The 22,742-nt window shown below is 44.8% G+C and overlaps 1 protein-coding gene across 3 annotated transcripts in view; it reads left to right on the top strand.

Annotated features, from left to right (window-relative positions):
• Positions 1 to 22,742, top strand: part of Arfgef2 (ARF guanine nucleotide exchange factor 2) — an 81,549-nt gene that overhangs the window by 38,974 nt on the left and 19,833 nt on the right. For all 3 annotated transcript variants that reach the window (XM_048441111.3, XM_048441110.3, XM_048441109.3), the window contains 21 exons: positions 322 to 556; positions 1,229 to 1,328; positions 2,706 to 2,845; positions 4,500 to 4,608; positions 5,655 to 5,838; positions 8,455 to 8,566; positions 9,034 to 9,239; positions 11,424 to 11,508; positions 11,611 to 11,782; positions 12,649 to 12,800; positions 14,692 to 14,820; positions 15,838 to 15,996; positions 16,967 to 17,114; positions 18,180 to 18,279; positions 18,434 to 18,474; positions 18,568 to 18,737; positions 19,443 to 19,594; positions 20,318 to 20,490; positions 21,365 to 21,525; positions 22,300 to 22,430; positions 22,562 to 22,691. In XM_048441111.3, the coding sequence (XP_048297068.3) occupies positions 322 to 556; positions 1,229 to 1,328; positions 2,706 to 2,845; positions 4,500 to 4,608; positions 5,655 to 5,838; positions 8,455 to 8,566; positions 9,034 to 9,239; positions 11,424 to 11,508; positions 11,611 to 11,782; positions 12,649 to 12,800; positions 14,692 to 14,820; positions 15,838 to 15,996; positions 16,967 to 17,114; positions 18,180 to 18,279; positions 18,434 to 18,474; positions 18,568 to 18,737; positions 19,443 to 19,594; positions 20,318 to 20,490; positions 21,365 to 21,525; positions 22,300 to 22,430; positions 22,562 to 22,691 (2,989 nt within the window). The remainder of the gene's footprint in view (positions 1 to 321; positions 557 to 1,228; positions 1,329 to 2,705; positions 2,846 to 4,499; positions 4,609 to 5,654; positions 5,839 to 8,454; positions 8,567 to 9,033; positions 9,240 to 11,423; positions 11,509 to 11,610; positions 11,783 to 12,648; positions 12,801 to 14,691; positions 14,821 to 15,837; positions 15,997 to 16,966; positions 17,115 to 18,179; positions 18,280 to 18,433; positions 18,475 to 18,567; positions 18,738 to 19,442; positions 19,595 to 20,317; positions 20,491 to 21,364; positions 21,526 to 22,299; positions 22,431 to 22,561; positions 22,692 to 22,742) is intronic.

Below are 22,742 nucleotides of genomic sequence, written 5' to 3'. Positions count from 1 at the left end.
TCTTAAATCTTGGCCTCAGGAGTTTCTGCATGGCTGAGCATGGTGTGCATCCCTGTAGTACCGAACCTTGGGAGGCAGGGGCAGGAAGATCAGAAGTTAAAGGTCATCCTTGGTCACATAGTAGCTGGTAAAAGATCAAAGGCTTTTCAAGTAACATGCTGTTTTGGTCTGTGCCCAATATTTGGCAGGCAGAGGCAGGATCACAAGTTCCAGGTCTGCTATACACAGTGAGACCCTGTCTCAAAACAAAACTAAAAGCATCCTCCTGTCTAACATTCCACCTACTAGCAACACCATCACTGTCTTTTGTTGCCTTTGCAGGTCCCACGAACTGCGTTCCAAGGTGGTTTCCCTGCAACTGCTGCTCTCTGTGCTGCAGAATGCTGGCCCAGTCTTCAGGAGCCATGAAATGTTTGTCACTGCCATTAAGCAGTACCTGTGTGTGGCCCTGTCCAAGAATGGCGTGTCCTCGGTGCCTGATGTCTTTGAGCTCTCACTTGCTATTTTTCTTACTCTTCTCTCAAACTTCAAGATGCACTTGAAAATGCAGATAGAGGTACATACATACTTCAGTTAGTGTTTTTATTTGGGGACATTAATGCCAGATGAGAAGCCTGCTTGTGAGTCAGGCATGACACAAGCCTGTAATCCTAGCACTAGAAGCCGAGCAATAAGGAGGTCAAGGACAGTCTAAGCTATGTAGTTCACTTGGGACCAGCCTGGGCTACATGAGATCCTGTCTCCAGAAAAAGCAAGCAAGTAAGCTGCTGTTGGCCTAGCCACCATAGTAAGATACCCCTTTTACTAGCTAGCCCTCCTAGTGGAACCTCTGAGTGAGTGGGAAAGATCTTGTCAGAAAAGTTCTGCTCACCAGTGGTTTAAGGTCTTGGTCTATATTCTCAGCTCAGACCCTACCCCATCCCCAGCCCAATGTCTGTCTGGGCTCAAATTGTTTGAAATAATTTGAATTAGTTGTCAGATTGATACAGTATATTTCACAAATACAAATTTCTGGGTTTTCTCACATTACAACACATGCGGACCCTGTACTAGCTCCTCAGCTCTGGGTAGAGGCCCTGCTAGGTCCACCATCTAGGTTGGACCCCCACTTTGCGCCTGCCCAGGCTGCTCTGCATAGTGTTAAGAACTGCCTGGCCCAAAGGTGTTGGCATCTTGAGCCCTAAGTGGAGACTGCTCATTGCTCCTTCCTTGTCTTCATGTCACACAGGTCTTTTTCAAAGAGATTTTCCTAAACATTTTAGAAACATCCACAAGTTCTTTTGAGCACCGCTGGATGGTCATTCAGACCCTGACGAGGATTTGTGCAGGTACGTTCACCCGGGACACTCAGAACAGCTTCTGAAGCTTTTGCCTACCAAGATCATCAGTTCCTCTTTGTAGTGTTTTAGTGAATGATTGAGAAAGTCCTTCCATTACAGAGTTCATTTGGAGGGCTGAAGTGATAGCTCAGCTGTTTAGAGCCCTTCCTTCTCTTATAGAGCACTCAAGTTTGCTTCCCAGCACCCACATCAGGTAGCTCACAACTGCCTGTAACCAGGGGATCTGACATCCCCTTGCCTCTTTAGGCACTACATCCATATGCAGAAACTTTCAAACCAACATATACACATTGTTTTCTCTTTTGAGATTGAGTCTTACTTATGTAGCTCAAGCTGGTCTCAAACTCTTGAGATCCCCCTGCCTCTGCCTTCTTAGTGCTGGGGTTTAAAGTCTGTACTACCATACCCAACTTACACATAATTTTTTTTTTTTGAAACAGGGTTTCTCTGTAGCCTTGGAACCTGTCCTGGAACTAGCTCTTGGAGACCAGGCTAGCTTCGAACTCACAGAGATCCACCTGCCTCTGCCTCCCAAGTGCTGGGATTAAAGTGTTCTCCACTACCACCCAGCTTACACATACTTTTTTAAAAAATGAATAAAAAAATATTTTTTGGGATGGGAGTTTCCATACAGAGACAGGGTTGCTCTGTGTAGCCCTGGTTGTCCTAGAACTCACTCTGTAGATCAGTCTGGGCTCAAATTCAGAGATCCCCCTGCCCCTGCCTGCCAAGTGCTGGGGTTAAAGGTGTAAAGGTGTACACAAGTACTGCCAGCAAAATATATGCCTTTTAATCTCTTTTTAAAAAGGTTCGTTCATACTGACTGAGAAAGGCCCACCTCGCCTGTCTTGTAGAAGAACTGGCTCAGGGGACCTTTGATATTAGCACCAGGTTTTGTAAATCCTAGAAATTTAGTAATCATGGCAGATTGGTTTTGGTGCTGCTGTCCTCTGGGCCTGAGGTGAATTTAAATGAATCTTCTGACATCCCAGGACTTTGCAGACAGAGAAACACTGCCTCTGAGTAGACTCCTCAGTCCTTTGGCCTTTTTGACCCCTGCTGCAAGGTGAAATGGAGTGCCTGAGTGGACAGAGGTGGGCAGGCCTCAGAACAGTAGACTACCCCACCCCATGCTTCTGGCGCATATTTCTTGCTTAAGATGTGGCCACCTTGGGCAAAGGCTAACAGAGTCTATTTTTAGCAAAGAAAGTATGTCTGGGCTTAGTGGTAGAGTTCTTGTCTAGTATTCATAAAGCCATGGGTTCCGTACCCATACTGACAACAATAAAAAAGAAAGAGAAAGAAAGAAAATGTAATCGTTTGTCTTTGATCCAGATTTCTAATATATGTGTGTTATTTTCCAAGATGCCCAATGTGTTGTGGATATTTATGTCAACTATGACTGTGACTTAAATGCTGCTAACATTTTCGAGCGTCTAGTAAATGATTTATCCAAAATCGCTCAGGGAAGAAGTGGACATGAGCTGGGGATGACGCCTCTACAGGTAAAAATACCAAGGTACATGCTGTCTTTAAAGTTTACTCATTGAAATAGACATCATAGAGTGCCGCCATACAGTTGTCACTGGGTTTGGCCTACATTAAGGGACAAAAGACAGACACACAGCTTCTGCTGTCATGAAAGGACAGTAAAAAGGTGAGTTGTCAGTTGATATGCTGCGGAGAGTGCCTGTGTTAAGGCTCCATTAGAGAGTACCCTGGGGGAAAAGCAGTTTTCAGTCCCTGAGTGGCATGTACAGAATCTTGGCATCTGGGCTTTTTCCTTGAGGAAGGCCCGAGCTGTCCTTAGGGCTTTTTCTTTCCCTTTTTTCTTTTCTTTTCTTTACTTTTCTTTTCTTTTCTTTTCTTTTCTTTTCTTTTTTTTGAGATCTCTATAACTTGTGTTCATTTTTTAAATGTAAGAAATTCTAACTATGTAGCAGGTATGGTGGCACAGTCCTGTAATTCCAGCACTCAGGATGCTGAGGCAGGAGGGTCACAATTTCCTAGCAGGTCTGGCATATATATTGAGACTCTATCTCAAAAAAACAAAAACTCTATTTAAGTAAAATTAGTATTCTTATTTATCTGTAGTTTACCTTAAAATAAAATACAGTTGTCAGTATATGTTCTATGTCATATGTCATATGTCAGTAGGGTATATGTTCTATCCAGAATTATTTATGTGCTAAGTAATTGAATTTTTTTAGATCACAGGTTAAGACTGTATTTAAAATATTATCAGGTTTTGTTTTTCTTGCTAGTATTTTATTCCACAAGCAATGAATAGAGTAATCCGTCCATCCTTCCTTCCTTCCTTCTTTCCTTCCTTCCTTCCTGCCTGCCTGCCTAGTCCTTTGAGACAGGGTCTCTCTGAAGCTGAAGCTCTTATTTTCTTTGCTAGGCAGGAAGCCTGCGTCTCCAGCAAGCCTCATGTCTTGCCCCTAACAAAGCCAGGGTTTCAGGCATGAGCAGTCACCGAGCTTAATGGCTGCTGAGGTCCAAACTCTGGTCCTCATGATTGCATGGCAATCTTAACTACTGAGTTATCTCTCCAGCCCTAAACTTTCTTTAGAAAATTCAACTAATGGGGCTGGTAAGAGAGTTCAGTTGGTAAAGTGTTTGCCTGGGAAACGTGAAGACAGAGTTTGATCCCCAGAACTCATGCACAGAGCTGGTCATGATGGCACACATTATAACCCCAGTGCACTGTGGAGGCAGAGACAGGCGGATTCCTGGAATTTGCTAATCATTTAGTCTAGCCTAGTTAGTGAACTCCAGGCTAATGAGAGACCCAAAGGCAGGTGAATGGCATTTCTGAGAATGATATTCTAGTTGTCCTCTGGCATTCACAGGTGTGTACATATGCACATATTCATGCATGCACATAGAGACAATTTTAAAAAGCTACAATAGCCCTTTGCACTTAGGAAGTCACACAGGTCATACTTGAATGCTTACCGCGATGGCACTATTAGAGATGACTAGGGCTTTTGAAATACCATTAGCACATGTCAGCTGGTAATAGTTCCCTGGGTTTGTCTGTAGTAGTACTGATTGTTAGTGATTCCCTGGCAGCCTCACAGGACTGCCCAGGAGCCCCAGATTGCTCACTGTAAAGTGTGGTAAGGCTCTGTACTCTTCACTTTGGGCCTCTAGGAGCTCAGTCTGAGGAAGAAAGGCCTGGAGTGTCTCGTGTCCATTTTGAAGTGCATGGTGGAATGGAGCAAGGATCTGTACGTGAACCCCAACCACCAGGCCACCCTGGGTAAGTGAGCAATGTGTGCGACTCCTCCTTTCAGATGCAGCTCACCACGGTGGGGACATGTCATTCTAGGATTGTGGTAGACAGTTGTCGTGTTTCCTAAATTCCTGCAGTTACTGTAAAGCTCGTTCTTTTTAATACATGTGGGGTGTTCGTTCACTTTTCCTGTAGCTATGCTAAGATACTCTGACAATTGCACATAAGAAAGAAAAGGCTTTGCTTCTTGTGGTGCTAGAGGCTGAGCATAGAGCCTCATGTATGCTAATAAGGGGATTTACCACTGAGCTGCTCAGCCAAAAGGATTGATTTTATTTCACTCATTTAAGGGTTTGCTTTTGTTTTCTATGTGTGGGTGCCATGTGTGTGTGGGTGCCTAAGGAGGTCACATTTCCTGAACTGGAGTGAGTTATTTGATGTGAGACTCCAACCTGGACCCTCTGGAAGAGCAGGAAGTGCTCCTAACTACTGAGCATCTCTGCAGCCCTACTTTAAAACAATTATTTATATATCTGTGTCTGTGAATGAGTTTGTGCACACAAGTACGAGTACCCAAGAAGGCCAGAAGAGGGTGTCAGATCTCTGGAGCTGGAGTTTCATGAAGACATTGCAGGCTTCTTCTTCTGTGCCATGACCTGGCCCTACCTGGGCCTCCATTCTTGACCTCATTCCTGCCACCACCCTGAGTCAAGCCGGGTTCCAGAGAATTTCACTGAGTCTTCTTGTTCTCTTCTAATTGTCCATGCTTGCGTGGACACCATACTCCTGAATTATATAGAGTGATGGAAGTTTGGATTTTGGTAAGGCAAGTCCTTACGTTTATTATTAAGTGTTTGCATTTTCTTTGCTTGTGAATTTTAGAAGTAGTTTGAGTTCTATGTTAAATTTCTGTGTGATACTGAGGAAAGTATTTAAGTGATAGGCTTGGCATCTTTGCCCCTTAGAATGCAAACTTGTGATAGATCTGAGGAAGGGGCACCAAAGCTGGAGCTTGCTCAGCCACATCTGTTCTATCTGCTTAGTTGGTTTTATTTGTTTTTATGTCACTGCAGGTCAGGAGAGGCTCCCAGATCAGGAAATGGGAGACGGAAAAGGCCTTGACATGGCAAGACGGTGCAGTGTGACATCAGTGGAGTCCACAGTGTCCTCAGGGACTCAGACAACCATTCAGGATGACCCAGAGCAGTTTGAGGTCATCAAACAACAGAAGGAAATCATTGAGCATGGCATCGAGCTGTGAGTGTGGCTGCTGGGCTGTGCCATCTCTCAGGGCTTTTGACAAAGCTACATTTTCTCTAGGACCTGTAGGTTGAAGTTTCTTTCCCACCAGCAACTCCCAAATAAACACACTGATCCTTAATATTGCTTATAAATGCTCAGCCAGTAGCTCAGGCTTATTAACTAGCTCTTATATTTTTAAGTTAATCGATAGTCCTTATTAATGCTCTGCCATGTGGCAGTACCTTTTCTTGGTGCGTCATGCCCATTTTATTCTCTCTGCATCTGGCTGGCAACTATTCTGACTCCACCTTTTTCCTTCCCATCATCCTTAGTTTGGTTGCCCCACCTATACTTCCTGCCTGGGTACTGGCCAGTCAGTGTTTTATTATACCAATTTAAGTGATAAATTGTGTTCAAGGGGATTATTCCACAGCAAGGAACTGGAGGCTGGCTCTTGCAGGGGAAATACCTGTGGCGAGGACCCTGCCTGGCTTCTAGGCGTAAAGAGAGCATAGGGCTGTGAAAGGAGGAGACTCGCTTTGTACAGAGGAGCTTTGTGCAACTCAGGAGGCCTTTTTTTTTTGCCTTTTCTGACAACAACAACAACAACAACAACAAAAAAAAACACTTTAGAAAACATCCATGCATAGTGACTGAGGCCTGTAATCCTAGTCTTTTTGAGAGGCTGAGGCAGGAGGATAGCCTTGAGTTGAGATTGGGCTACATTATAAACTGAGAAAACAAAACCACCAAAGACTAAATGGACTGGAGAGATGACTCTTTGATTAAGAGCACTAGCTGTTCTTCCAGATGACCTAGGTTCAGTATTCAACACTTATTTGACAGCTCACAGCCTTCTGTTAACTCATCCCAGAAGGTTTAATGCCCTCTTCTGGCCTCTGAGAAACACGACCATGCACGTGGCTTATAGACATACATGCAGGCAAAACGCTCATATTCATAAAATAACAATAAATTCAATCTCAAAAAAAATTTAAAAATACAACAAAAAGCGTCTGGAAGAAGCCACTGTCTATTCCCTAAGCAGAAAACTCAGTGTTCACTGTGTTTGCTTTAGCTGTGTGTAGGTTTTTCTGAACCATTTGTAATTTGTAGCCATCACCATACTTGAACACACATGTTTGAAACTTAAGGACATTCTACACATCATGGTAACCCATCCTTGTGATAATTGCTCAGTCTTTGTTTCTTCCTAGTCTTCTGTGCACTTTAACACATTGTCTTCTATGCTATTTACTTTGAATAATGAGCTCCCTTTAACAGTTGAAGTGGAGCACTCAGGCTTTGAATGGAAGTGCTGAGTTCTGTGTTTTCCTGCCTCACCATCCCTGGGGTGCTTTGTTTTCCCCATGTCAACTAAAATAACAGTTTTTATGGAGTTCACTGCAGAGAGAACAGTGGTGTGATAGTTGAAAATGTAAGCCTCACCCCTCCTCTGCTTCCCTGCCTGTCCTCCTCTTCTGACAGCACACTGGCACACATGGCCTGTTGTTAGTCCCCTGGTCACCATGGTGAAGAGCTCCTTCTGTTCTCTTAGTGCTCTTTGTCGTCCTAATCCCTCAGACATGAACACTATTTCCTCCTTCCAGAGGCATGCTGATTAAAGAAGTCCAATTTTCCCTGTCCTTATCTATTTGTGTCTTCATGGCTCTTGCTTATTTGTGTTTGTCCCTCTCCCTTGCAAGACTTGGCAAAATGAACTCATCCATTAGTTAGTTTTGTCTCTCCTTATTAGAAAGCATAAAGTAACTATCTAGTACCTACTTTGCAAAGGATGGGAGGGCCAAAGTGATAGTTTGAGACTGTTGTGATGAGTCTTCTGGGCATCTTGAACCCATCTGTGATATCAGATGACAATGGCAGCATCAGCCATCACACATATATACTAGAACACCCCCTTATCTGAGTCAGAAGTCCCCATGCTTGCTGCTGTCTCACCAGTGGCTTGAACTTTGTGTTACTACTGTCCTGTCTACCAGATGGCTGTGTGCCCAGATCTGTGCCCAGGGTTCTATTACTGTTAAAGATGGGGAGAGTGACTTGGTTGACAGGCAGCAAAGTCTATAATTAGAGGGTCAAAAACTAAGAGCTGCTAAGGTGTGGTGGTTCACTGTGGTCTCAGTACCCAGGAGTCTTAGACAGGAGGGTTTCTATGGGTTCAAGGCCAGGTTGGATCATATAGTGAGGACCTTGTCTCAAAAAACAAAATATAAAACCAAGTATAGTGAGACACACCTTTAATCCCAGCACTCCAAAGACAGAGACGGATTCCTGTGAATTTGAAGCCAGCCTGGACCGCAAAGTGAGATCCTGTCTTTAAAAAAAAAAAAACAAAAAACAAAACTAAACCAAAAGCAGAACAGCACTGGTGCGATAGCTCAGTGGGTGAGGGTGCTTGCCGTCAAACTTGATCATAAAAGGTTCAGAACCAAGTCCATATTTGATCACATGTGCACACATGTAAATATGTAATTAATAAATAAATTGAAAAAACTTGTTGGTAAAACTTGGGGAAACTGTCAGACAGTTGCTGTATCCCTGCTAACTTTCTCTCTGCCCCAGAGTTTTAAGTCAGCCACCTGTGTCCTGTCCCCTCTCCTTGTGATACAGCTTCAACAAGAAGCCCAAGCGGGGAATCCAGTTTCTCCAAGAGCAAGGCATGCTGGGGACAGATGTAGAGGACATTGCCCAGTTTCTGCACCAGGAGGAGCGGCTAGATTCTGTAAGTCAGGGCTAGGTACAGCATGTGGCCCTATGGGTTGATGTTGTGTCTCACTGGTTTGTACCTCCAGCTTGACTGGCCCTGAGTGAACTGCTTTGTACCCTGGTTCCTGCAGTCTTGCTCTCTTCTGGCACTGTACAGCATTCTCTGATGAGAATGAATGCTACTTTGACCCACAGTTCCTTATTTGGGGGACAGGGTCTGAGTCCAAAGTGGTCCTTGACTGCTGGAAGTTATTCTTTGGCTGGGTATGTCTCTTGCCCTCCATATGTAAGCCTCATGTTTCTCCTTCTCTTCCTCTCTCTGACAACCTGTCGTGCATACGGAAGCAGGGGTGATCTTTCCTTGCTTTCCAGCAGTCAGCTGCTGTGGGCTCTTTAGCGCCTTTTTATTTCAGCCGCCACCACCACTGCAGCCATCACACACATTTGACAGTTTCTAGATGTGAATACATCTATGTATTTCAGACCCAGGTTGGCGAATTTCTGGGTGATAGCACGAGGTTCAACAAGGAGGTGATGTATGCCTATGTGGACCAACTGGACTTCTGTGAAAAAGAGTTTGTCTCAGCCTTGAGGACATTCCTGGAAGGCTTCCGCCTGCCTGGGGAAGCGCAGAAGATTGACCGGTTAATGGAGAAGTTTGCCGCTCGATATATAGAATGTAACCAAGGGTGAGTGAGCGCTATGGCAACTACTTCCTCCTTTTTGCACTTTGAGGTTTTGCCTTTGGGGTTTGGGTTTAATTATTGCAGCTCTGCTAAGCAGTATCCCCCAGAAGACTTTGCAACAACATTATTTATGTTTCTGTGCTGCAGACAAGGCGGTTAAGTAACTTGCCTGAGATCTTGTAGCTAACTGAGTGTGCTGACGCTGAAGAGGTAAAGGCAAAGGAAGTGAGAGGTGGGGGAGAGCCTAAGCTACCTTGTCTTAAAACAAACAAAAACAAGGACTAGGGGTGGTTCAATACCAGCATTGAAGGGAGCAGGTTACAAAGCTAAGGTAAAGTCTTCTCTTTCATTTGTGAATGACACCTCTTCTCTAACAACAGCTAGCATGGTGCGGAACGCAGAGGGTTTTTTTGATTACATACTGATAAATAAACTATAGAAGTGGCTGTGTAACATTATAAAACCTTCCAACAAGTACTTGATTTTATCTTGGGTGTTTTAAATTTTCTTTTGTTCATTATTGTACATGTGTGCGCATGATAATGTCTGTGGAAGGGCATGAGTGCCATGACTTGGGTGTGGAGGCTAAAGGACAACTTTGGAACCAGTTCACGTCTTCTGCCTTAGTGTGATTTCTGAGAATTGAACTCAGTTCATCAACACAAGTACCTTTACCTGCTGAACCATCTCACCAGCCCTAATTGTAGTTGCTTAATAGTCAGTCGCTGTTTTTATAGGAACTAGAGAAACTTTGATCCTAGCTGGGGTAGAGGCAGAAAGAGAGCTGGAATGTAAGTGTCATATAGCAAAATCAAGGACTAACTAGGGAAGGCAGCGAACCAGCTGGGAGGAGGCAAGCTGTATGGGGAAACATGTATGTATGGAGAAGCTTGGTGAGACCCATTGCTTTGTGTCCTGACCCAAAACTTAGAAAGGGGTAAGTGTCATTAAGCCTGCTATTTGTTCGCTGTGCTGAATCAGTGGCAGGCCTGTGTTACGGATGGGAAACTGAGGCTATCTGAAAGATTGAGAATCCAGTCCAAAATTAGTCAGCTAATAACTAGCCAAGCCAAGATGTCTGAATTTGTCTGAATTTGTCTGAGGCCTCGTGGGTCTCACATGCAGTGTGAGTGAGTGCACTGTGAGCAGACTGCGGGGACTCTCAGGGAAATGTTTTGATGACGCTTTTGTCCCAGGTCAATTCCATTTTCATATTAATCAGTCCCAATCCTTCCAGTGTGTGGCCAAGAGCAGCCTCTGGTCATCTGACCCCAACCAGACATGACAACTTGATGTGAAGATGCAATGGTTTGTAGCTAACTTTAAGTGTGCCCTCCATGGGCCTGGAGACCTTGCTCTAGTCAGTTGATCAAACCCTATCGGCTCTCCTTTTGCTGTACATCCTGGGATTTCTCTTTCCTAGTAGGGTAGTGTGTATAGATTAGTTTCTCCATCTTCAGTTCGCATGTAATGTGGCTCAGTGTCTACATAGTTTTGTCTTTCTTTCCTTGCCTAACACAAAAATGTCAGACTACAGGATATATGCTTTAAAATAATATAAATATTTTGCTTTGCATTTCTGCTATTAAGTGCCACAATGGGTAATGGAATCAGTAAATAATAACTGAGAAAGAATTTATGTGATGCTCTTGTGCATCACATAATGCTCTCCAGTGGAGGCCCAAGAAGCTCCTAGCATCCAAAGTATACAGAGTCGTTCATTCCAGCACGATCCCTAGCAGGCTTGGTACCTGCAGGCATCTCCTGGCACCCTGCGCTTGTTTGCCTGCACTCTTGCCCACAGTGCTCCTTGAGACTTTTTTTTTTTTAATTACTTTAGCTGGGCGGTGGTGGCGCACACCTTTAATTCCAGCACTTGGGAGGCAGAGGCAGGTGGATCTTTGTGAGTTTGAATCCAGCCTGGTCTACAAGAGCTAGTTCCAGAACAGGCCCCAAAGCTACAGAGAAGCCCTGTCTTGAAAAACTAAAAAAAGAAAAAAATTACTTGAAGCTGTTTAGCTCCCTTTGTACGCTGGACTTTTAACTCCTCTGTGGTGATAATTCCTGTTCAGAAGACTCTTCCCTGGTGCAGTAGGCCTGCTTTTGGTGGCCAGGTCCCCACTACTGCCATTCTTCCTGCCTGTCATCACTGTGGCCGTGCTTAATATCTGGGTTCTTTTCTTCCAGGCAAACACTGTTTGCTAGTGCTGACACTGCTTATGTCCTGGCGTATTCCATTATTATGCTAACTACGGATTTGCACAGCCCTCAGGTAAAATGCCTTGTGATTCATATATGATAGCCACAGACATGACTGAATTTGTTTGGGTATTTCAGTGTTTTAAAAATGGTTTTCTTTTTTTTTAAATTTCAGGTAAAGAATAAAATGACAAAAGAGCAATATATTAAAATGAACCGGGGTATCAATGATAGTAAAGACCTACCAGAGGAGTATCTGTCCAGCATCTACGAAGAAATAGAAGGCAAGAAGATTGCAATGAAAGAGACAAAAGAGCACACAATTGCAACCAAATCCACCAAGCAGAGTAAGGCTTGCCTTCTGCAGACTTGCCCATCAGCACTAACTTTTCTGTCATTAAAGTATAATTGCACTATTTTCCCCATCCCTTTCCTCCTTCATCCCCTCCTAGGACTCCCCTGTCCCATTCCCTTTCAGATTCATGACCTCTTTTCTGTCATTATTACTGTTACATATGCACATCCATACAAACATACAGATACATAAATACAATCTGCTGAGGCCGTTTAGTGTTGCTTGTAAGTCTATGATTTCAGTGCTAACCTCTCAACCTGGGGAAACTAGTTCTCCCCAGAGCAGTCCTTAGTTGCTTGTAAGTCTTTGTCTCGGCGTGGGCTCAGCTCTGCCTTTTGAGTACATCAGAAAGTATAATTAAGTACACTGCTGGTGATAAATTTAATTTGCATATCTAGACACCTGAATAGTAATGTGATTATATTAATTATGATTATGTGGTTCTTTATTCTTCCTACATTTGTAATTAGGAACAAGAAAGAATTTAAAATGCATATTCTAAGAGCTAAATTGTCCTCCCCAAAGTGCTCCACAAAGCTTGAACTCATGATGATTTTGTCAGCTGTGGCAGGAACTCTTAATTCTCTCTGTGGTGCCGTCAGTCTCTGTGTTTGAAAAGCTCAGGTACAGTGCCTAGAGCACAGGACCTAGAGCCTAACTACTCTGGCCAAGCTGCAGCTCTGTTAGTTCTGAGCCCAGACACCTAACTAGTCAGCCTCATCATCCCCATCTGTAAAGTGGAAGTATTTGTAACAGGCTTACAAACTTATTGAGAGATTTGTAAGTTAATCATTAAGACTTTTGAGGCAGTTCCTGGCACATGGCAAGCACTCTGTATGTGCTCTTACTTCTTTGCAGACGTAGCTAGTGAAAAGCAGCGGCGACTACTGTACAATATGGAAATGGAACAGATGGCTAAAACGGCCAAAGCTCTAATGGAGGCCGTGAGCCATGCCAAAGCTCCATTTACCAGTGCCACACACTTGGACCATGTCCGGCCAATGTTCAAAGTGAGTATCCTAGGAAACTGGCATGTTGCCAGGCCTAATTCTGCAGTTGGTCTGCTCTAAATTAGCTGGCAAGACCATAATGGGAGAGAATGGAGAGGAAAACTGGGTGCTTCAACAGGGAGTCCCTTCTGCAAATGCCAGCACAGTCATGGCCTCTGCTCTCTACCATCTGGGTTTTGAATCCTGGCTTTGCTACTTTGTAGCCATGTGGCTGGCCTTGGTCAGGTCCGGCACTCTCCATCTTTTAACTGTTTGGATGGTTTGATGGGATTGAGCAAATTAATAATTGTTCAGGCACATGACACTATGAAAGGACTGTTTGGGGTTTTTTGTTTTGTTTTGTTTTGAGACAGAGTTTCTTTGTGTAACCTTGACTGTCCTTACAGAACTAGCTGTGTAGACCAAGCTGGCCTGGAGCTCACAGAGATCGCCTGTCTCTGTCTCCGGAATGCTGGGATTAAAGGCATGCACCAGCACCACCCAGCAGGACCATTTCGTTTTTAAGATTACCTTTATTGTGTGCAGTACACCATAGAGTTTAGGGAGGTGAGAGGAGTGAGTGCTTTTCTTTTACTATGTGGGTTCCAGGGGTTGAATTCAGGCCGTCAGGTTCAAGGCGAGTGTGAGTGCCAGTACTCACTAAGCCCGCTCCCCAGCCATAAAAGGCCAGTTTTCATGTGAGCTCACCCTATTGGCTTCAGGGTTATCAGGTAAGAACAGGTGGAAGAAAAGAGATAGCAGTTGGTCTCTACTTTCAACTATTTAGAAAAGACACACACACAAATAGTGTAATTTTTAAAATGCATTTGCCCCAGCCTGTTTTGAGGTCAGAGCACAGCTTGCTGGCATCAGTCTGTTTCCACTATGTGAGTCCTTGGGTTGAGCTTGTGTCTTCTGCTGAGCAGAAGCTTCTTTACCCACTGAGCTTACCTTGCAACATCTTTTTTTTTCTTAGCTGTTTTCATTTCAATGGGTTTGTTTTTTTTTTTTTTTTCACTATGTAGCCTTGACTGGCCTGGAGGTTGTTAAGTAGAACAGTAGACCAGGCTGGCCTCTGACTGCAGAGATCCACTAAATCTTATCAGGTGTGAAGGCATGTACACCTAGTCCAGCTCACTTATGTGCCTTGTTGTACACACCAACTTCTGATCGCTAATGTCTGTGGAGAGAACTGATTCTGGGGAAATAGAGAGATGGCTCAGCAGTTAAGTGCACTGACTGCTCTTGCAGATGACCAGGGTTCCGCCCCTAGAACCATCTAGAACTCCAGTTTCATGGGAATCTGACACTGTTTATTAAATAGTACATTCATTTATAGTGATCATAGTTCATAAGCAGTTTTTATATTGCGAATGGAATAGATTGAAGTCAAAGTTACAGTGAACATGATGTCTTGGCTATTCCTCTAACTGAGACAATAGACACTAAGTCATTGGTTCTCAACCTGTGGGTCTTACTGATCTTTTTGCAGGGCTCACATATCAGAGATCCTGCCTATCAGATATTTACAATTTATAACAGTAGCAAAAGTGTAGTTATGAAGTAAAAACAAAAATAATTTTATGGGGGGGGGCTGGAGAGATGGCTCAGAGGTTAAGAGCACTGACCGCTCTTCCAGAGGTCCTGAGTTCAATTCCCAGCAACCACATGGTGGCTCACAACCATCTATAATGAGATCTGGTGCCCTCTTCTGGCAGGCAGGCAAGACATGGAAGAATGTTGTATACATAATAAATAAATAAATCTTTAAAAAAATAATAATTTTATGGTTTGGGAGTCACTACAACTTGAGGAACTGTGTTAACAGCGTTAGAAAGGTTGGGAACCACTATTCTAAGTGCTCTTGCCATGCTGAAATTCTGGATGTTATTGAAACTTGCTTCTTTGGCAGCTGGTGTGGACGCCGCTGCTGGCAGCCTATAGCATTGGCCTGCAGAACTGTGATGACACAGAGGTGGCCTCCCTGTGTTTGGAAGGCATCAGGTGTGCAGTCCGCATCGCCTGCATCTTTGGAATGCAGGTGGGTAGAAGTGAATGGGATTCCAGAGATAACCATGGTGTGGTTTTGCAGATTGTAAAAGCTTTGAAACTACCAGGCATTTCCAGTTTATTGTTTTGGCAAACCACTTACTTAATCCCACTGAGAAACAACTGTGGCTTGGGGGGATACTGTAGGTCCAGATCAAAACTAACTACTCATCTAGCAATGACAGAGCAGTCTCTTTGTCCATGTGCCGCACTTACATGCCCTGGTGCTTAAGTGTCTGGTTGAGGGCATCGCTCCCTAGTAAAGTGCGTGGTGTGATCAGCTGCCTGGAAGCTCTCAGTATTATTCCAACATTACCTTTTTATAACCCATTTTTACTATGATTTCCCTGTCTCCTACCCTGCTCTGAGGCAGCAGATGGTTGAATACAACATTGATATAAACCTTGTTTGAATCCTGAAACATTGAACAAATCAGTGCAGTCTCGAGCTGTTGTGCAGTCACAAGGTTGGTATCTGTTCCACACCTTGCTTCTAGATCAGTGAAAAGGTGCCCATTAGTTTGTTCTGACAGCTTCAGTCTTCTGTCCCCATCCATCTTTCTGGGGATTTTTCTTTTGTATCAAGACCTGAGGTTCTGAAGCTGGAAGCCAGAGTTTCAAAGCCCACTCTGGTACTTCTCTAGCCAGGTGATGTTGCCCCTCCAAACTCAGAGGCACTGTTTAGCTCCTCATTTATATCCACCTTACAGAATTGCTATAAATAATAGCATTTATTTGACAGTCTTGGCATCCAGCAGAGAGATTAGAACACAGGACAGATAGTGTGTAATTTGTCATTGCAAAGAGCTAGTTCTCACCTGTGCTTGTGCACAGAGAGCCTCAGGTGGTCCAGTGGTGGAAGCATGCTAGCATGGGATGGCTGGTGGGCTGGTGAGCCAAAAGCCTGCTGTGTACATTTGGAAACAGCAGAAAAGCTCAATGTGGCAGCCTGCTATGTGAGTGACTATAATAAGGGTGGAGTCACAGTGCTCTCTGGGCTTCTCTTTCAGCTGGAACGAGATGCCTATGTTCAGGCCCTCGCTCGCTTCTCCCTGCTGACAGCCAGCTCCAGCATCACAGAAATGAAGCAGAAAAACATTGACACCATAAAGACGCTTATCACCGTGGCGCACACTGACGGCAACTACCTTGGCAACTCTTGGCATGAGGTATGCATCTCCGCCCTTTCTTGGGATGGCTCAGCCTCTTATTTATTTCTTTTCCTCTTCTGCTTAGTTCTGTTGTTGGTTAAGTTAATCCTTCCTTTACCTCATCAGTCTGAAAGTTACCCATGAGTACAGAGTTTATGCCCTCTTGACACTGATGGCAGATAACAAACAAATCAGCAGACGCATGACATAATGACAGACAGCAATGAGTGCAACTTGGGCTGGTGTTGGGGGTGGGATCAGGAGAGTTTTAAGAAAATTTTCTCGGTAGGGGCACATATCTGATCACAGCTGAAGGAATGGACTGGGAGAAGTAACATTCAAAACATGAAAAACAGAAATGCAAAGACCTCGGGGCAAGACAGATGGCAAGATGAAGGAACAGTGTGGAAGCCAGGGAGGCTCTGTGCAGTGTCCGAGGAAGAAAGTAGACAAGCTGGGGAGCAGAAGCTAGGTCCAACCACACGGGTTGAGTTTCATGGGAAATAGCGCCCTGCTTCAATCAAGATTTACACATACACATGTATTTTCGACTGTGTGTGTAACCCTGCTGTACCAATACTTCTGTTTATTGTTTGCTTTTTGTTTGTTGAAACAGGGTTTCCCTCTGTGGCCCTAGCTGTCCTGGAACTAGCTTTGTAGACCAGGTTGGTCTTGAATTCGCAGAGATCCGCCTGCCTCTGCCTCCTGAGTGCAGGGATTAAAGGCGTGCACCACCACCACTGGCTGTTTGCTTTTTAATAGTTAGAAAACAATGGTGTCTAGTAGTGTGCTTTTAAAACCACAATCATAGTTGTGTAGACAGGACTCTTACTACTGCCTAGCCAACAATTCTGACCTTAGGGAAGCCATCCGAATGGCCTATGTTTTATTCTTAGTGTGAAAACTGTGTGTCACACGGAGACTGACTGAAGACTTAGGTGTCCTCTCTTTGGCTGTAAAGGCTTCACTTCTCACCCCTTCTTCTTAGATCTTGAAATGCATCAGCCAGCTGGAGCTCGCTCAGCTGATAGGAACTGGGGTGAAGACTCGCTATCTGTCTGGCTCCGGGCGGGAAAGAGAAGGGAGCCTGAAGGGCCACACATTGGCAGGAGAAGAATTCCTGGGTCTTGGCCTCGGTAAGACACCAGGCCCAGCTGGCCAGCACAGATTCACAGGCTAACAGTGATGATGCCCTCCTTGTCACATCAGGATTGCCCTGTGTCCGCCCTCTTCCTGTGTAGCTCCAGCCATGTGTGTGACTCCATGGGCATGCTGCTTCAGCTGCCTTGGTGTGATCGAGCTGAGTAAAGCATCTGGTTCTCCAGCTTGAGTAGGGTGCTTTCCCGTTCCTCCTGCAGTAGGGTCTTCACTGTTGTCTGTCTCTACTTGGGAGAGGCTAGATCCTGACTACACTTCATCCATGTTCTTAGAGTAAATGGTTGTTCCCATCTCTGCTGTGGATTGAAGGACTCTAGTCAGCTCTGTAATGATTATAATAGTCAATACGTCAAGCAAATGTGCCAGGCCACATTCTGAGCATCCAGTTTATGTATTTTAGCTTATTTGGTCCTCATAATGATCCAATGGTACGGGAGCTGCTAGAACTGAGAAAACTAAAGCACAGTGGTAGGAAGGTAGCCTAGGCTGCTGGATCCAAGTACAGTGGAGTGGCACAGTGCAGCCAGTACAGTTCAAGTTCTGGGGCCCGGATAGTGACAGCAGCTGTTCCTTGTTTGCTCTGGAGGATGACTGCAGTGAAATCCTGCACAGCCCCTAGTGTCCCGCAGAAGATCTGTTGTGTGTTCTTAGAGCTCTTGGCTGTTCCCTTGCTTATATTCCTAAGTATTGGGAGTCAGTCTACAAGCAAGAGAGCCATAGCAAGGATGTGTTTTAAACCCCAAATGTAAGCTTTTTACTCCGTCAGCAGTGGAGCCGTTGTTCTTAGTATGTTTAACTTGCATTCCTGTTCTCATGTATGTCCTTTGTATTTGCCTGAGGCAAAGGGTATTTCCTGTTGTTTATGTGCTTTGCTTTTTTGAGGCAGTTTCCCGTGACCTGTGCTGGCCTCTAACTTACTTGTAGCAGAGGCTGGCCTTGAACTTGTGATCCTTAAGCCTCTCCTACTTAGTGTACCCTGCCATGCTCAGCTTAATCACTGGACTGTGTTAGGAGTCCTGCTAATTTTATGCATTGTGTTTTAGGTAATTTGGTGAGTGGTGGTGTTGATAAAAGACAGATGGCCAGCTTCCAGGAGTCTGTTGGTGAAACCAGCTCCCAGAGTGTGGTTGTTGCAGTGGACAGGTAATGCTTTTGTTCTCCATGGACACCGTGCAGGACACCACCTGCACCTGGCGTCATTTATTAGCTTCTGGGTGAGGTGAATCCAATCTGTTGAACTGTTATATTTTCTCTCTTCCTTATCTGAGTACTTGAGAAATTTCAATTTTTCCCCTAGAATTTTTACTGGCTCTACCAGACTGGATGGAAATGCAATAGGTATGTGTCTTACTCTTGTGAGAACTGTATGTGCCTCCTGTTGTGATGGTGTAAATGTCTCTCACTGGGCTTCCCATGTGTTGCTGTCTCCAGTTGACTTTGTCCGCTGGCTGTGTGCTGTGTCCATGGATGAGCTGGCCTCCCCACACCATCCCCGGATGTTCAGCCTGCAGAAGATCGTGGAGATATCTTACTACAACATGAGCCGAATCCGGCTGCAGTGGTCTCGGATATGGCATGTCATTGGAGAGCACTTCAACAAGGTAACTGCTCACTTCTAAAGAGCACTTAGCAGCAACTGACAGAAAGCAGGCACTGCATTCCAGAAGGAAGGAATGGGAAGAGTTGGCTCCATTTGGGGGATTTGCCTTCAATTCATTCTGTTCAGAGAACTGGGATATGACTTGGTCTCCAAAGTCCTGCTATGCAAGAATGATCATTCCCCTGAGTTTGATCCCTAGAACCCACATAAAAGCTGGACTAGGCAGTGCACATTTTATCCCCAGGTAGTGGCAGAGACCAGCTTGTAGAGCTCATTGGCCAGCTGTCCTAGCCAATTGGTAGGCTCAGGATTGATAAGCAACCTTGTCTGAGACAATAAGGGGAAAACAATAGAAGACACCTAATGTCAACATCTCACCTTCACACACATTGCACACGACCCTACACACATGTATACATATACCACATACATACCAAAAATAAATAAATACTTGAAAAGAAAGAAAAAACAACCACATGCCGGAATGCAGTGAACACCTGTAATCCCAGCCCAGGAAAGAAGCTGGAGGCTCGCTGGTCTTTCACTGTGACACTTGACATTTGACAGGCCTCAGCCAAGAAATAGCATTCTTTGTCTTTGTAGATGTGCCTCCCAGAGAGTGGGCAGGTAGACTGCCTGCCTTTGATGTAGACCCTACATCCACAACGCTTCCACTGAACCTGCTTTTCACTCCCTGTTCTGCTAGGTTGGCTGTAACCCCAATGAAGATGTGGCCATATTTGCTGTTGATTCACTGAGGCAACTCTCCATGAAGTTTCTGGAAAAAGGAGAATTAGCCAACTTCAGATTTCAGAAGGATTTTCTGAGACCTTTTGAGCATATAATGAAGAAAAATAGGTAATGCACTTTACTGTAAAGACCCTTGTCACCTTTCCTGTTGCTGTCTGAAAGTCTCTCCCACCGCCAATCACATGATGGATTCTTTCTCTTCTTGGTAGTAGGTTAAACAACTGTGTAAAAACCCCTTTAATCAACACATAGTCCAAGGACTTGGAATTAGCTTACCCCCTGCTTAGAATGTCTGCAGTCCTATTGCATTCCCCAGCACCACCATATACACACACTGATATATGTACATGTGCATCTGTGTGTATATGTATAAATATATATGCATACACATCTCCAGCAAGTTTGAAAAGTCTGTGTGGCAAAAAAAATATCAGGAATTCTGTTGCTGTACGTTGCATCTTTACTTTGTGGACTTTCTCTCTGCCTTCTCTGAATGGCTGCCATGTGAACACAGGCCTTTGCAGCCTGTTCATTGTCAATGAACAAGAAGTCAGAGAAATAGGCAGTTCCAACTCTGGTTCCACAGCCCAAATCCTTATAAATCCAGACTTGTCCATTCCTTATTTCTGCTGGACACCAAGTAGCACTTTTTCTTTGACCTTATGGTTCTGTGATTGGAGGATGGTCAGTCACTCTAATTCCACAGTGGTATAAGAGAAGCTGAGCCTAATCGAATATACGTTACTATGTGCTTTAAAACATGGCTTTCTAATGTGCTGCCTGAAAGGGCAGAATGTGTCTTATCTTCCCACCCTCCCACCTCTTGCCCAGGTCCCCGACCATCCGGGACATGGTGATCCGCTGCATTGCCCAGATGGTGAGCTCCCAAGCCGCCAACATCCGCTCAGGCTGGAAGAACATCTTTGCTGTGTTCCACCAGGCAGCCTCTGACCACGATGGGAACATTGTGGAACTGGCCTTCCAAACCACTGGCCACATCGTCTGTAAGTGTCTCAGTTCCCTCCCCTCTAACATCCCTCTTGAAGTCTAGCAGGTAACCCCTTCTTAACTGTTCATCTTACTGTTATGGGAGCTTCCTTGCTCTAGTTCTGCTGTGTTGGAATAAACATGCTGGGCAGGGTTAGAAGCATGTGTTCATCTTCACAACAACCCAGTGAAGGAGATACAGCCAATTCTCAACCTTGCAAGTCCCATGTCTGAAGGTACAGGCTTACTACATACAGTGAAGACATAACTCCTTGCCCCTTTCTCACTGCTTTGGTGATCTTTTGCCAAGACATGGGTATAGGGGCCAACAGAAAACCCAAGCTGCCTAAGACACACTCTGAACTGAGGTAGAGCAACGTGGCGCTCTCCTCACGGCAAGCAGGGGTTCTCTCTGCAGTCTGCCAAGTGCAGTTTTCACCTGTTTGTGCTTTCTGCAGTTTGGAAATGACCTAGAGCATGGTGTTGAGCTCCAGCTATATACTGATGTGTCTTGTTCCAAAAGACAAGTTTGCTATAGGCAGAAGTTGCAGTGCTGTTGGTTGTTGGTTCAGTGTTGATACCTTAACAGTACTTGTTACACAAGGCGTCAAGAACACAGCTGAAACAAGGCTCATGATCACTGGTTGATGAGAACGTGACAGGCTCACAGAAAGCTCCTACGTGCCATGGGAGCAGATTCGTGTTTGTGTTCATGGGCATTGTAAACAGAACTACAATGAGTAATCTTTGTTTTTTCCACTTTGTCAAAGAAGAAATTGGGACACAGAAGAAGTAGAACAGTTGTGAAAAGGCTTCCCCAGAGGCCCTGATTCATGAAGATAGTTGGCTCTGACCTCCATTTCCAAACCCTGCTGCCTTATGTCTCCCCAGCAACCATCTTCCAGCACCACTTCCCTGCAGCCATCGACTCCTTCCAGGATGCTGTGAAGTGCTTGTCGGAGTTTGCCTGCAATGCTGCTTTCCCTGACACCAGCATGGAGGCCATTCGGCTCATCCGCTTCTGTGGGAAATATGTCTCAGAGAGGCCTCGGGTATGTCTCCCATCCTTGCTTCTGTGAGAAGAACCAGCCCTTCCCATCAGTGTGTTAGAAAAGTGTGTCCAAGACATGGCATAGTGGTGCACACCTTTAATCCAGCACTCAGGAGGCAGAGGCAGGCTAATCTCTTAAGTTCAAAGCCATCCTGGTCTACAGAGCCTGCAAGAAGACCCTGGCTACCTGACCTTGGCAGCTTGTCAGTAAATGGGCACATAGCAAGCACTCAGTAACTAGTAGCCACTGCTGTTGAGTATTATGTCTTGCAGTAATGTTCTGGACACAAGGTATTCTGGGTACTTGGTTAGAAGCCTTTGATCTTTAGCACAGTTCTTTTTTATTTCTCTCTTTATAAAGATTTATTTACTATGTCTACAGTGTTCTGCTTGCACTCCAGAAGAGGGCACCAAATCTCATTACAGATGAGCTACCATGTGGTTGCTGGGAATTGAACTCAGGACTTTTGGAAGAGCAACCAGTGCTCTTAACCTCTGAACCATCTCTCCAGCCTTCTAGCACAGTTCTTAATATTACATTCTCTGCCCCAGTGCTCTTGTGAGCTTCCTCACTCGGGTTCATAGGTTCATAGGGGAATAACACCTCAAGTGGGCAGGTTGATATCTTTCTCAGTCTCTTTGGGACTTCCCCTTTAATGCTGCTGAACAGAGAATTTGGGAAAAAGAGGTTGTCTGGAGTTCAGTCCATGTGTGGTTACCTTTCTGATCCCTACTGCTTGTTTAGGCTGCATCTGAGAAATGATTTTCATTGCAGGTACTGCAAGAATATACAAGCGATGACATGAATGTGGCTCCTGGTGACAGAGTCTGGGTCAGAGGCTGGTTTCCCATCCTGTTTGAGCTCTCCTGCATCATTAACAGATGCAAGTTAGATGTGCGCACCAGGTAATGGTATCCTCAGGGCAGCTGGATCTTGACATCATTAAAATAAGTCAGCTTCTTGTCCCTGACTTCATTCCCTCCCCCGTCTTGGTTTTGATGGTTTCCCCACCGGCTCTCCTTTGCTTTTCCTCCAGAGGACTCACCGTCATGTTTGAGATCATGAAGAGCTATGGCCACACCTTTGCAAAACACTGGTGGCAGGACCTGTTCAGAATCGTATTTCGGATTTTTGACAACATGAAACTCCCTGAGCAACAATCAGAGGTGGGTGGAGCTAGGGCATTGCCTACAAGTGGATGTGATAGGGTCCAAAGC

The sequence above is a fragment of the Myodes glareolus genome, chromosome 10 (genome assembly GCF_982192425.1).
Source record: "Myodes glareolus chromosome 10, mMyoGla1.1, whole genome shotgun sequence".
Lineage (NCBI taxonomy): Eukaryota > Metazoa > Chordata > Mammalia > Rodentia > Cricetidae > Myodes > Myodes glareolus.
The sequence above is the reverse complement of the archived record's forward strand: the minus strand, read 5'-3'. Positions and strand labels throughout refer to the sequence as shown.